Here is a 15,741-nt window from a genome sequence, read left to right as displayed (position 1 = left end):
TTGCAATAGAGCACTACACAGACAACAGTGTTCTACACTGCCCCTCCAGTGGATATTTCTACGCAGATCTATGGCATACTGTATAACCGCACTCACTTGTGCCACGGGCTGACACCCCCCAGGAGTAAGCTATAATTAAGACAATAGTGAAGTAATGTGGCCACTAAGTATATGATATATGTATACAGTATGTACTCATTAATCAAAACCATTTTTTAGAGCATTTTTATACAGTGTTGACCCATAGAGCAATTTTGAACCTCTGGAAACTTTGCCGATTATTTTATTGGGGTTATTTTATTGGGGTGCCGGATGACATTCTGACAGTCGGGATTCCACCGATCAGTTTACCCTCATCGGAATCCCGACTGTGAAATGCCCAACAGTCAGGATTCTGACTTACAGGGGATAGCCTCCTTCATGGGGTCCACAACCCCCATAGAGAGAATAGAACCTGTGGCGAGCGCAGCAAGCCACCTAGATCACAGTGTGGCAATTTCAGCAAGCCTGCAGGGGCCAGGCAGCCTCCAGTTAGTTTTATTTGTAAACCAAGTGCACTTACAATTGATATGGTCTTACGGTGTCTGTGTGACATACTGTATGTCCATCCACATTGCCCTTTTTTAGTCTGAACTCTGCCATCCCAACAAGAAGTCTTGAATACATTCTCACACAATCTATGTTTAATGTGTGTTACTAATATTTCTGATTTGGATGTTCTCTTAAACACAGAACAAAATGCTAACAAAATAAGAGTGTTTAATCCTATGAGTGCCAACATCTCTGTGAGAGATGTTCAAAACATCTGCTGAAAATGCCATTGTCGCTCACATATGTTATATAAAGTCAAATAAATGTTGTGTAAAAAAAATTATATTTCCTGGTAACATTGCAGGTCATTGCGATGAATAAAAATGTTTGCTTGCCAATGTTCACACCTATTTTGACAAATTCACTTGGCACACAAAGGGTTTAAATAGAGGCAAAACAATTCATTTCTTTATCTTAGTCAAGAAAACTTGGTTGCTTCCACTAGTAAGCTTTGTATTGTCTACTCAGGTGCAGCAAGGCAGGATGGGTAATGCAGACACAGAAGAAAATGGTTTTGACAATACCAATTTGAAGTTTAATAATCCTGTTTGTAGAGAAGGAACAAGAGTATCCGAAATCTCCATAAATGGGTAAAAATACCTAACTATACCTAATTAATATTATGTGTGTGTGGTTGGGAATGTATATTATAAGCTTTGGTGGGACAAGGAAAGGTGTGAATAATATACATTCCCTCCATCTATCTATATATACCTGTATATCACACCCTGCACCCATTATAAATATGACCTAGTCTCTACTTCCATTGTGTCCTCCCATATGCTATATAACTAAAGAACATCGCTGTTCCTCACATTTATGAGATGAATTCAAGTGTTTTAGTAGCTCTTCAGGCGGTTTATTTTGTCTCGAGTAGCTCACGCCCCAAATAAGGTTGGAGACCACTGCCCTATAATGTATGATAATAATATTCTCTGTACAGCAGTACATAATATTGTTAATTTGTATAGTAAAAATCATATTATCAGCAACTTTCCCCTCTCATTCCTTAAGTCTGGTGTGAATAGCTATATATTGGTATAGGCAGGGCTATTTTTCAGTAGGCTCCAGCAGGAACTGAGGCCATTATTCTAGTTCACTCTTTCTGACAAAATATTTCTTAGATGGACAAAACCATGTGCACTGCAGGTGAGGCAGGTGTAAAACCCCACCCAAATCTAATTATCTCTGCACAAGTAACACCTGCCTCACCTGCAGTACACATGGTTTTGTCCATCTAAGAAATATTTTGTCAGAAAGAGTGAACTAGAATAAGGGCCTCAGTTCCTGCTGGAGCCTGCTGAAAAATAGCCCTGGGTATAGGTACACTAACCTGCCATAGTTGTGCCAGCCAGTACATCTTTTCCATTGAATGCAATAATTCATTGTGAGGTAATGTATGTGATTTATTGTTAGGAAGCAGGTTGGGGCCCCCTATGAAACTGATGGGGAGATCTGTAATATCACCCGGGTTGAAGGCCGGAGATGGGACGTTCAGTCAGATGACCATCCCATTGAGGTGACTGAAACTTTTTTTTTTTTCAACCACTGTTGTTAATACTAAAATATTTATAACGGTCTCCCTTTGTTTTATGGTCTATGGTATAAGTTGTATTTTAGGGTATTTTTGTTAATATTGTTGCACAGCATATTATGCAGTCTTTGCTACTCTTTCTACTGGTATTCAGATGATCGGTCAACAGTCCCCCATATGGTCGCCATGCATTAGGTCAACAGGTACCAAAAAGTCAACATATAAATATTGACAGTGCTTAAGGTCAACGTATTCAAAAGGTTGAGTCATTCAAATGGTCGACACAATTTTTAAATGTACTCTTTTTTACTTTTTCATACTATACCACCGCCCAGGTTAATTATGATTGGGAATAGGGACTTGTTGCAGCGTGGTGAGCGAAGCAAGCCCATGAGGGTCCACATTTCCACTCATTTGTCTTTTACATGGTTTAACATACAAAATGAATGCCAAAAATAAAGTTGGTCAACCGTTTCTGTTTTGATCATTTCCATGTCAAACTTTGGTGCCTGTCGACCTTTTCAGGTTGGAAAATTTGACTAATTTTGACTAGTTGACCCTTTCTACCATGTGCATGTCAACCATATGGGATCAATCTAGTGACTGTCAACATGAAACTGTTCGACCTAATGGTCCACAACCAATTCTACTGTGTCCTCATATGCTTTCCTATTTAAGTCTGTTGTTCAAGCACATATATATTCACACTGTTGTGCAGAGTAATTGCAGAGATAATATAGGATATATGTAATTTGGACATATGAATCAGTTGGACATGAGGCAGTTAGACAATTCATAACTGTATGTTTTTGAAATTGTATTTTGTAGATATAAGATTTTAATTGTAAATGTTTATTTCCTCCTAAAGGTGGTTGGTAATCAGGAATACAAACCCCATCTCATGATGCAACATCAGCAACCTCCTCCACCTCTTCTCCCTCCACCACCCATTTCCCCAAATCCTCCACCATTCCCTAGGCTCCCCCCACCGCCTATTTTCTTCCAACGTCCCCCTCCAGTCAACCAGGTCCCGCCAGCCATGCACCCTCCAAGTGAATGCAGGCCCATTGGTAATTGGTGGCTAGAGAGTACATTTTTCTTTTCATGTTTATCAAGTTAAGGGAGGACATGTCATGGCATAGACCAGATGTGTTTAATGATAATTAGAAAACATTCTCTTATTTATTACACATAGAACTGTTTGACTAAAATAATAGATGAAGGTGGGGCTGTAGACTTGAAAGCTTGGGATTGGATTCTAAGAGGGTTGAATGGATAAGTTCTTGGTTGCAGGACAGAAAACAGAGAGTTGTAGTAAACAGAGTGCAGTCACAGGAGGGAATTTGTAACCAGTGGAGTACCCCAGGGATCTGTACTTGGAACAGTGCTTTTTAATATCTTTATTGGTGATATTGCAAATGGAATTGAGGGTAAAATGTGCCTTTTTACAGATGACATAAAGGTATGCAACAGGGTAGACACACCAGGAGGGGTAAAACAAATGATTGATGATCTAGGTAGATTAGAGGAATGGTCAAGAGCATAGCAACTACAGTTTAATGCCAAAAAATGCAAAATTATGCACTTGGGTCTCAAAAAGCAAAATACTAAATATAGTATAAATGTCACTATAATGGAAACTACTGAGGAAGAGAAGGATCTAGGTGTCACTATTTCAGGCAGCTAGGCAATGTAACAAAGCAATGAAGAAGGCAAGTCAGATGCTTGGTTGCATAGGGAGAGGTATCAGCAGTAGAAAGAAGTAATAATGCCACTGTATAGGTCATTGGTACGACCTCATCTAGAGAACTGTGTTCGGTACTGGAGGCCATAACTCCAGAAGGCTATAAATACATTAGACACTGTACAAAGAAGGGCAACTAAATTGGTGCATGGCCTACATCACAAAAATTACCTGGAAAGACTAAAAGATCTTAATATGTATACTTTAGAGCAGAGAAGGGAAAGGGGGGACATGATAGAAACTTTCAAATATATCAAAGGTATTAACAAGGTACAGGTGGGAGATATTCTTCACAGGAAGAGGAGCAACAGAACACGAGGACATGCACTGACACTAGAGGTTGGAAGATTCAGGGGAACTTTGAGAAAAAATTACTTCACAGAAAGAGTAGTAGATAAGTGGAATAGCCTCCCATCAGAGGTGGTAGAGGCAAATACAGTAGAACAATTTAAAAACATGCTTGGGATAGGCATATTGATAGCCTTACATAGAAATAAGGATCAAATATGGTTAAAAAAAGGGGCAGACTAGATGGGGCAAGGGGTTCTTTTCTGCCGTCAAATTCTATGTTTCTATGTTTAATTATAAGAGTCTGATTTGGTGTCACTTATGTATAAACTATGCTACAAAGGACCAGAGAAATATCTATTATTTTAAATTCTTAGTGTCTGTGACATTTTTTTATTTTTATATTATCTTTTATTTTTATGATGCCACCAAGTGACCTTAAAGAAGCTCCATACAGAGAAAGTTACAATGTAACACAAACAATTACCGTATATACTCGAGTATAAGTCGACCCGAATATAAGCCGAGGCACATCATTTTACAAAAAAAAACTGGGAAAACATATTGACTCAAGTGGGACACTCACTCGAGTATAAGCCGAGGGGGGCTTTTTCAGCATAAAAACTGTTCTGAAAAAGTAGGCTTATACTCGAGTATATATGGTATATCTAAAATGTACAAAAAGATGTTACAAGGGAAAAATCAAACAGCAGAATATTTACATTACCCAAGGCCAGAGGAACAGCGCACAGAGTCCCTGAGAGGGAGCACACTGGGGCTAGTACTGGGAGAGAATGAGAAGTAGAGGGCCCTACTTGTGTGCTCCTGGCATAATAACCACATATCTGTAATCTTTAGCGCATACTATTTCATTTATCTTTTCATTGTATCGCAGGATTGCACCTCTGTCAATTGTTTTCATTTCACGTACATAGGAATATGTTTTCTTAGCATTTCAAATCCTGTTCTTGTTATACTGAGTAACCTTGAGTGGCAGTAGTTATATACAGTATATGATATGTAATTAGAGAATCCCTAAATGTGCACTCTCACTGCCTTGTATTTCTAGTACTGATGCCTCCCCCACTTGTTCCCCCACCTACTTCACACATGCCACCCCCTAATGGGTAAGTTTGAGGCCTTGTCAATGACTGGAAAATAACATAATTACTGCATTTAATGGTTCTTTCTATGTTAAAGTTTTGTGGCTTCTCTTTTAAAGACCCCCTGTTACCTACAACAGTAGACCACCACCTTGCCACAGTTACTTATCTTCTGGTGAGTAATAATTTTCTTTCATTAACAGTTTTACTTTATCAACTTGATGTATGGTGCAGCCTTTACACCCACAAGCCGATCCCACGGTACATAGGAAAAAATTGGAGATGCACAAAAATTGGAGTGCACAATTTTATATATATATATATATATATATATATATATATATTAACGATTTTCAAAAAAATGAAAACAGGAGGCGGCACTCAAAGAAAACGTGGGTAAATTGTATTAAAGCATAAAAGTGCAAAACTGGTCAGTATACATGGTCAACAGTTTCGGAGCTGACGCCCCTTCCTCAAGACCACTGACACATCAACTGAATCAAACAAAACATAATGGTGAAGTGCAGAAGTTTTCTGCACTTCACCATTATGTTTTGTTTGATTCAGTTGATGTGTCAGTGGTCTTGAGGAAGGGGCGTCAGCTCCGAAACTGTTGACCATGTATACTGACCAGTTTTGCACTTTTATGCTTTAATACAATTTACCCACGTTTTCTTTGAGTGCCGCCTCCTGTTTTCATTTTTTTGAAAATCGTTATTATATACTTCTGATGTGGAAGGCACCTCACCTGTTGACCTATTGGATATACTAAGTGCCGGTCCTCTCGACCTCTATATATATATATATATATATATAAATGCTTTGGAAGCTAGTCTGCTTCTGTGTTTGTTGTGCATGTGTGAGAGAGAAAGAGGTGCAGTGTCACTCCCTGCCAACAGATGGCAGTGTTTAAGAGACACACAAACAGACACTAGCCATTATAGTCAGACACAGTCAGACACGGGAAAGGATCTAGTGGTACACCTCCGGTATTTATTTTAATCTCGGACAGCGAATCCAGCCTTTTTGCAGGAACTCACTTTCCGGCATCAAAGGACGTCATCACAGCGTCAAAAAAAAGTTTTTTAAAAAAACTCTACACACATCTTCTAAAGCTCAGAAAATTCGAGTCTATCACACCTGAGGAAGTCGTACAGCGACGAAACGCATTGGGTCCCGACTCATCTGAAATTCGTGTATCATAAATGTACCATCAATGTTGCCAATAATGTCTGACATCGATTACACCATTCATGTTTTAATAAAATCATTTTACAAGTTGTAAAAATCTGTACCCACTGTTGTATAACACACTAAGGTGGAGGTTCTTATATAGCGCTCTCTATATCCATTTCTTGTGCACATAACTAGCCATTATATATATAGAAAAACACAGGTGTAGCAATCAGCGCTAAAATGCAATCCAAAGTCCAGCAAATGCAGGGGTATGGCCGCCCCTGTTGTGAAACACTAAGTCCCAATCCGGACTGTAGCTCACTCCAAACAATCCCAGGACCCACGGGATCAAATAACAATCTGAAAATACAATGAAAGAGGAGCGCTCCATAGTGTAAAACTGTGAATTTTTAATAAGCATATATACAATGCTCCGGTATAGTCAGAATGGACTCGTACTGGGAGTAAAACAGGTGTGGGCTGGATACCACAAGTTGCAATATATACAAGCCAGGAAAAGCTCCTACCACCATCCGGGGTGCTGCGGACACATACGGTAACCAGCCGGACTCACAAACTGCGGGACACACTACGCTCACCACACTATATAAAATCAACTCCACGCCAACGTGGATAGTAGGGGTTTGAAAAGGTCGGAGGACGCGTTCCGCCGCCGCTCGCCACGCTTTGGGGTGGCGTGGATAGTGGGGGGGGGGGGTGCCTAAAACCTCATTGTATGTCATTATTGTATACCTAATGGCATTGTACACCTTATACAATATAAATAAAAGAGCACTGAATAAATTGCATAGGAAAATTGCATCACATCGGTACTTATAATGGCCCATGAGATGCGACGCGGTTTTCCTACGCAGAGTAGCCCACAAAGCAAATAGCTTAGTGGGCGCCGTGATAATACACAAGTACCAAATATGCTTTCTCACAACTTTTTGTACGAGTTTACATTTAATTTTGATAGTTATGAATACAATTAGACTTGTTGTTGTTTCATTGCAGGGCCAGGTATGCTGAGTTACCATCCTGTCTCCAACACTCAGAGCTCTTGGGTGACCACCATAAGCAAAGGTACCAATAGCCTAAGGGTACATGACTGGACACCAAGAAGACAGCGGGATAGAGAGTTGGACAGAGTCAGGAACCAGAACTCTAACAACTATAAAATGTAAGATACATGGCATTGGCCTCTAAAGGGGTGTATTGTCTTAGATTATTATTTTAAGTTGGATAATGAAGGGTTTGTGTACTAAATTTTGCCCAGATCCATCAAGCCATGTATGAGCCTATGATGAACACATATACATACTTTCACTTTTATCATATAAATAGGTCTTCTTATACTTTATAAAAATGGGGTAACTCTGCGCTAAATCTTTAAAAAAGCTGCTCAATTAAATAAGGGCAATATATAAAAGATGATGAGCGCTAATAAATGGTTTAGAAGAGAGGAGAATAGAAATAGGTAAAAGAGGGAAAAAAATCTCTATTCTCCTCTCTTCTAAACCATTTATTAGCGCTCATCATCTTTTATATATTCTTCTTATACTTTATGTTATCTCTTTTCTGCCGGGTCTAAAGGAAGTGACTCATTATTTACACACTTTGTGGAGTCCTGAAGTAATTTTCACTCTCCCTTGGACCCATTTGTCTGTTGTGTCAAATTGCATTGCTTCCTTTAGTTTAACTGAATGTCTGATCTGCTTATGTTTACCTCACAAGTGAAAGTGATCGTTACACAAATTACAGACGGGGAAAAAGTTATGACTACGAGCGTAAGTCTATGCGCAGTCGTGAGCACCCCTGGGAGAGAGAGGATAAACTCAGTGGAGACTATCGGCAAAGAGAGAAAGATGAGGGCAGCAAGCACAAGTCTCGGCGGTAGGTTCTCTCTTTGGGAATGTAGACATGACTGTAAAGGCCCCCATACATTAGGCCGACTTGTCCCCAATTCTCCTGCGAGCCGCCCGGCAGCTCCCCGGGCGGGTCACATACAATTTGGCCATTTTTTACATCTGATAAATCGCATGCGATTTATCAGATGTAAAAAAAAAAGGGGGAGCTGCAGGGCGGTGAGGATCAGGCGGGTGGGCAGCGGCGGTAGTGGGGTCGGGCAGCAGCGGGGGGGGGGTTTGCCGATGACAGTGGGGCGGGCGGCGGTGACATGTGTGTGCGCCGCAGCGGGCGGGCGAGCAGCGGCTATTACAACTTTGAAATAACAGGTCAAATGACTGTCCGGTTTTTGATTGGCTGAGATAGAGCACTCTCAGCCAATCAGCGGCCTCCTTCCGAGCGGAAGCCAGACAGTCATTTGACAATGTTATTTCAAAGTTGTAATAGCCGCTGCGGCGCACAGACATATCACCGCCGTCCGCCCCACTGTCACCGGCACCCGCCCGCTGCTGCCCACCCGCTGCGGTGCACAGACATATCACCGGGACCCACCCGGTGGGGCGCACAGACATATCACCGCCTCCTGCCGCACTGTCACCGGTAAACCCCCTCCCCCCCCCCCCCCCACGGGACCGCGCATCGGATCAGATCAAATGTCACACGCATACAATTTTTGGGCCGATTTCTCGCGATTTATCGTCCCAAGTGCCGAAATCGCGTGGAATCGGGCCAAAATCGCATAGTAGATAGATGTATGATGCAGTGATAAGGGAGGAGAAGTGATAAAGTGCCTAGGACTTTATCACCGGCCAATCAGCTCCTGACTGTTAAGTTACAGACTGGGTTTAAAAAGGGACAGTTAGAAGCTGATTGACCAGTGATAAATTACCAGGCAGTTTATCACTTCTTCTCCCTGATCACTGCTTCATACATCTACCCCTGAGTGTTGTTTTTAAAAATGTAAAAATTTGCATAATCATGTGCATGTTAACATAGTTACTTATTCTTCCACAACAGACAATCCCCTGCAGTGAAGAAACCACCTCCGAAGTAAGCTTCACTTACATGTGATATTTTGTTTCTATTTATTCCTTGAGCATGTTTTTAATCGACCAAATGACCGTATACCCTAGGATCTCCCGTAATTCATCTGAGGGTCGAGCTTTTAGCCATTCAGCTCCGACTTTATGGAACTCACTTCCCCGCACAGTTCGAGAGACCCCCACTCTAGAATGCGTCAAAAACAGTTTCAGGACTTTCCTATTTACTCAAATGTTTCCTTCAGTCCCTTAAGTATTGTTTATGAAAAGCTTTTCTGTACTTAATTGTTTCTGTACTGTATTACATTCATTCTATCTGTTAAGCGCCTTGAGTCCAATTTGAGAAAGAGCGCTATATAAATACAATTATTATTATTAATAATTCAACAGAACTTTCTCACTCCTTGAATCACTGACTGAGTTTAAAAAAAGTCATCAGCCTGATGGTCAGCAGCATGGAGTTGCAACCTCATGCTGAGAAGGTCGGGGACCCACTTTGGGGTCAGGACTCACAGTTTGAGAACTGCTGCTCTAGAAGATAGTACACAGGATCTGATTAGCAACATCACATGTGAAGTAGAATTCACATTTTAGTAAATTTCCCCCTATGTGTGGAGAGAAAAAGGCACAGCATGCCAACATTGATTCCAAACCTCATCCCAAATGTGAAGTACTGTATGATGGAGGGGGCATAATATTAGTACGTATTCCATACAGCAGGCATTCCCAACCACGGTCCTCAAGACAAACCAACAGTGCAGGTTTTAGTGATATCCAGGTTTGAGCACAGGTGACTTAATTAGTCCCTGAGTGATTCTGATTAAACCATCTGTGCTAAAGCCTGGATATCACTAAAACCTGCACTGTTGGTGTGCCTTGAGGACCGTGGTTGGGAAAGCCTGCAGTATCCAGTGTATAAAAAGACTAGTGTGTAAATTAATGTCGTTAGGGTCGTTACTAAGTTCTACTAGGGCTCCCCCAGACTCCAGCTCTTGCTCCAATGTTCCAGTGAAAAAAATTTGGACTGCATTTTTAAATTTAGAAATCCTGAGTGGAACAGCGGCAGAAGAAGATTTTGCAAAGCATAGTTGAGCAGCTGCATTCAAAATAGATTGTGGGCATGACAGTCTGTTTAAGGGAAGACCAATTAGGAGGCTATTGCAACAGTCAATATGGGATATAATTAGTGCATGCATGTGCAGTGTCTCATGTGAGATACAGTTGTGTATTCTCTAAATATGCCTTAGATTTTTGTATTAGGATTTGGAAACAGACTGAATGTGGGGAACAAAAGACAGCTGTGAGAAAAGAATGAGACCTAAGCAAAGGGCTTTAGAAATCGGATTCATTATTCCAGGACAAGACTGTAATGAACAGCTAGGGACTGTAGTGGGTTTTCTTTGTATTTCAAACTGGAAGTTTAGCCTGTACATGGAAGACCAGACTCCTGTAATACTCCTTCCACCAGCAGTACTAGTTTTTGCTGACTGAAGATTAAATATCATGTGAAGATTGTACAATAAAATCCCAGATCTCCTCAAGAATATCAGCACACCAATTTAAATGCATAAATTATTATTTATTATCCCATAATACACTCTGGTATCAACAGTGGAATATTTTCAGCATTGGCATATTTGATAGTTACCAATCCCTGTGCAGCCAACTGATCAATGTCTGTCTGACAAGACATGTTTCTAGGGTTACCACCTAGTCCCTTTAATTCCGGACACATGTTAATTACACAGGTTCTGTGGCAGTTTAAAATCAGGTGAAGTGGAGTCTTGAAGTCAGCCAGCCACAGAACCTGTGTAATTAATATGTGTCCGGAATTAAAGGGACTAGGTGGTAACCCTACATGTTTCGTTGTTTCCACCTTTCTCAAAGACAGCATAATACATACTGACAACAGAGGTAATATATACACATAACAACTGCACACACTGAAACAATAATACAATTAACCACTAATAATTACTTGGCGGCGAAACACATGTGAAAATTCTACATACACTATTACAAACACCTGTGCTCCTATACAGAAAACAGGGGGGATCCCCGAGGAGAGTTTTTATATGATTCTCTCTTGGGTCTATGTCTGCTTGTGAAACAAGTGCTGCAGTCATTGTATTGAGGCTGCACATCAATTCTCAGAGGATATTACTGTGTAGCTGACCAGATATAGGATCTGCTGAGCTTCACTGCACAATTAGAAGCTGTATTTCTAACCGTAACAATAAAATAAAAGAAACTTATACCTGCTACCTTAGATGTCACATAACGCCTATATAATCAGCATATACCACATATGGGCCCTGATTCTTATTTGATCGGTTCCCCGCGTATTCGCATGGGGGACCAATGTTGGTGCCCTGCATATGTGCATATTCTCATATACGCATGCGCAGGGCTTTTGTGCGGGCACCTTCACCGACCTGCACTCTTGTTGTAGCTCTGTGACTCAGTAAACTGTGAGTTTCGCAGCTTACAGAGTCAACCAGAATCAGGCCCATGGTTCTTGGTGAACAGGCTCTTTAAAATCAGTAATCAAATATGAACACGGAGTAAAATTTACATTAATGCCAAATAGTGAAAAACTAATGAAAAAGTCATTAGAGCAATATAATCTCTCAGTGATTATATTTTAAAATGATTTATCACACATCAATGACTTCATGCAGGTGACACACTGATGGCTTCATACACTTCCCCAATCCCCACTCACCTGATGGAGGGTCTGGGTGCTACATCAGAGGTGCTCCTTCTGAGACAGATGGATGAGTTCCTGTTTGTGATACGCCTGTTCTAGTTTCCCTGGGAGTGCAATTAGCGACATGTGCACTGCTTGGTCATCTGTGCAGGGCCTCACTATGGGCCTTATTCTAGTTCACTCTTTCTGACAAAATCCTTCTTAGATGGACAAAACGATGTGCACTGCAGGGGGGCAGATGTAAAATGTGCAGAGATAATTTGATTTGGGTGAGTTATTTTGTTTCTGTGCAAGGTAAATACTGGCTGCTTTATTTTTACACTGCAATATAGATCTCACTTTGAAGTAAAACCCAACCCAAATCTAATTCTCTCTGCTTATGTTTATTCTTGTTTTATTCTGTTCTCATTCTGTGTATAGGCCTACCAATAGTATAAGTTATTACACGCAGAGTGTGAGGGTATTGGGATCCCAGGCACACAATTACAGTGTGGCTATATGAGGTCACCAGTGTGTGACTGACACAGAATAACTAGTTTTATTTATTTATTTGTATCCTTACCTCCTACATGTACAATGCTATGTGATATGTCGATAATAGGTAAATAACTATCTCTGAATTTCAGAAAGCAGGACAGTGAAGAAAGAGAGACACACCGACGTCACAAGCGCAAGAAAAGCAAGAGAGGGAAAGAAGAGAAGAGTGGGGATGAGGAGCCTGCTCCTCGAGGAACTCGGCGTGACCTCAGGGAATAATCAATATTGAGCATAAAGCTGTGTACTGTTTAATAGATCCTCAAGAGCACCTACAGTAAAATGCCAGAAATGTCAGTGGTGACATGTGTACAGTATATGCATTCTGGCAATGCTCTAGCACACAGGTTCTCAAACTCGGTCCTCAGGACCCCACACAGTGCATGCTTTGCAGGTCACCTCACAGGATCACAAGTGAAACAATTAGCTCCACCTGTGGATCATTTAAAATGGGTCACTTAGTAATGAATGCACCTATGCACCTGCCGGGTGACCTGGAAAACGTGAACTGTGTGGGCTCCGGAGGACAGAGTTTGAGAACACTGGGGCAGATGTATTGAGCCTTAACAAGAGATAAATGCAAGGGTCATACGGAGAGATAAACGTCCGGCCAATCACCTGCCAACTGCCATGTTACAGACTGTGTTTGAAAAAAGTCAGTAAGGAGCTGATTGGCCGGACGTTTATCTCTCGTTATCACCCCTGCATTTATCTCTTGTTAAGGCTTAATACATCTGCCCCACTGATATAAGCATAGTGACTCAGAGCCAATGCTTTATCACTGGATGATGTCTTGTACTTTTGCATCTTACCCATTTCCTTATTTAACATATTGTTACATTTGTATCAGTCTGATCTTATGAAACAAGGGACAAGTGTCACTGACAAAACAATCCTAAATAACCAGCCACAATTAGGAAAAAATTATTTTCAAGAATATCTTAGTTTAGTGCATAAATGAGTGGTAGACAATACACTTTTATATATGATTACCCATTCTTATAAAATATACAGCATGTGTGTGTATATAGTTGCAATTTATCATTGAGCAATGTTTGGCTTTGTACATCACAATAGGATATATGAATTGCGTAGCCCAACATCAGACATTTTCCTGTGCACCTCTATGGCGTGCAAGTGAAAAGAAACCGTTCCACTGGCCACAAAGTGCCTGAAATCCAGCAGTCATTATGCAGCCTTTGTTTAAAATTCTATCCCCCCTTAAATAACTGAAATCAGATGAATGCACTTCATTTATAGACCAAAAAAGAAATCACATGATACTATTTCTATTCCTTTTAAACAAAACACATCTTTTTTATCCTTTAGGTATAAACTCATCCCATTTTATTCTTCTTGCATCACCTCTCGGGACTTAAATGAAATACAGGCAATCTTTGTGACTCCTGTTACTACAGAGTCTGATGCTGGCCAGCTAGTAGTTGGGAAATGTAGTTCTGCAGTATAACCCCTGACTATGGGCACGTGGGTTATAAAAATATTTTCGTTCTTTTTTTTGCCCCCCTTTATTATGTGCCGTCTGATATATTTTGACTATTTGGTATCCACTCGATAATAAGTGTTTGGAATTCATCATCTGCACAACTGCTGACAATACAAAATGTTTCTCTGCTTCAAATCACTTCCACCGGGGGTGTTCACAGGAGGTGTCAACGTATCCATTACTATTGATTGGTGACATGACAACTTCACAGCTCGTAAATAGAGTTAAAGGGTGGATTTCTGCCCTGTACATTTTATAAGCACTTGTAAATGGGGTTTTCTTTTCCTCTGGACATGGTCGGATTATGCTTGTTGGTCAAGTCATTTTGAAAGTAGTTTTTACATTGCTGTGTTTTGTACTGTCCATGTTAATGAAATTAATGTGCTATTGTCACTGAGGTTTAAAACTAGAGGCATTTGGTTTTAATAGTACAAGTTGAGTATCGGTACTTATGTATTATCTGGGCTCCCATGTTAAATGCACCCCATTTTTTCATACCCCTACTATCCAACTACGCATGGAGTTGATTTTATATAGTGTGACGAGCGCAGCGAGCCACCGTGCCCGAAGCGTGGCGAGCGGACGCGGTCTCATAAGAAAAATGGGAGCCCAGATATTACATAAGTACCTGAGTATCCCTTATCCAAATTCACTACTGTGGACATCTGTAACAGCACTACTGGGGACATGATATGTAACCGGAACTACTGGGGACATCTAACTAGGGATGGCCATCGACTATCGATGATTCGAAATCATCGATGGTCCATGGCCGATGTTTCCCTCCATCGATGGAACAGCAAAACAATGTTTTGCTATTTTTTTTTCTCAAAGTGCCAGGACACGGAGCATAGCTCCGCCCCCGACACCCGTGAAGCCCCGCCCCCATGGTTTGATTGGCCCACAGGCCAAACAATCAAACACAATGGATGACCACCGATATGTAAAAATATCGATGGACATCCATTGCATAGTTTAGCAGTATCGATGGCCAGTTGCCGAATTGCCATCGATGCCAACCATCGATGGCAATGGCAACGATGGCCATCCCTACATCTAACAGCACTACGGAGGATATGATATATAACTGGCACTAAATATGTGCAAGAAAATACACAAACATGTCTTGAAACCTTGTTTTATGCACAAATAAAATATATTTGTGTGTATTTCATGTGTTTGATGTGTGTATACAACATGCAAGAAACCTCAGGATACCTCATTGAAATATAAAAATATTCTGAAATACGAAATAATCCATTATCCAAAATTCTTCAGGTCCCGAGCATTTTAGAGAAGGGATACTCAACCTGTATATAAAACCAAGTAATATAGGCGTTTAAAAATAGCACTTTACTTCGTCTTGTAATAGATTTTCCTACTAACAATCAAATCTCTGAGTAGTGTATTATATTATTTTTTACTTACTGATAAAGCTGTTTTTATTGTGAACAGGAACTGCTATAAGTTTATCACTTTGTTGTTATCAGTGTATTATAAATCTAATGGGTTTGTCTGTTTAAACTAAAATACAGGAATATTAAAATGGTGCTTTGTAAAGTATAACAATGAATATCATTTTTAATATGCGTTTGGCTGCAATAATTAA

At 40.5% G+C, this 15,741-nt stretch overlaps 1 protein-coding gene across 2 annotated transcripts in view; it reads left to right on the top strand.

Annotated features, from left to right (window-relative positions):
- Window positions 1-13,173, top strand: part of LOC146036635 (uncharacterized) — a 44,034-nt gene extending 30,861 nt beyond the window's left edge. For both annotated transcript variants that reach the window (XM_083160571.1, XM_083160570.1), the window contains exons 8-16: window positions 1,060-1,181; window positions 2,008-2,110; window positions 2,994-3,195; window positions 5,227-5,284; window positions 5,380-5,435; window positions 7,454-7,619; window positions 8,174-8,332; window positions 9,362-9,394; window positions 12,721-13,173. In XM_083160571.1, coding sequence (XP_083016697.1) covers window positions 1,060-1,181; window positions 2,008-2,110; window positions 2,994-3,195; window positions 5,227-5,284; window positions 5,380-5,435; window positions 7,454-7,619; window positions 8,174-8,332; window positions 9,362-9,394; window positions 12,721-12,850 — 1,029 coding nt within the window. In that variant the 3' untranslated portion in view covers window positions 12,851-13,173. The remainder of the gene's footprint in view (window positions 1-1,059; window positions 1,182-2,007; window positions 2,111-2,993; window positions 3,196-5,226; window positions 5,285-5,379; window positions 5,436-7,453; window positions 7,620-8,173; window positions 8,333-9,361; window positions 9,395-12,720) is intronic.
- Window positions 13,174-15,741: the final 2,568 nt, after the last annotated feature.

This window comes from Crinia signifera, chromosome 9 (genome assembly GCF_055691185.1).
Source record: "Crinia signifera chromosome 9, ASM5569118v1, whole genome shotgun sequence".
In the NCBI taxonomy this organism is placed as follows: domain Eukaryota; kingdom Metazoa; phylum Chordata; class Amphibia; order Anura; family Myobatrachidae; genus Crinia; species Crinia signifera.
The sequence above is the reverse complement of the archived record's forward strand: the minus strand, read 5'-3'. Positions and strand labels throughout refer to the sequence as shown.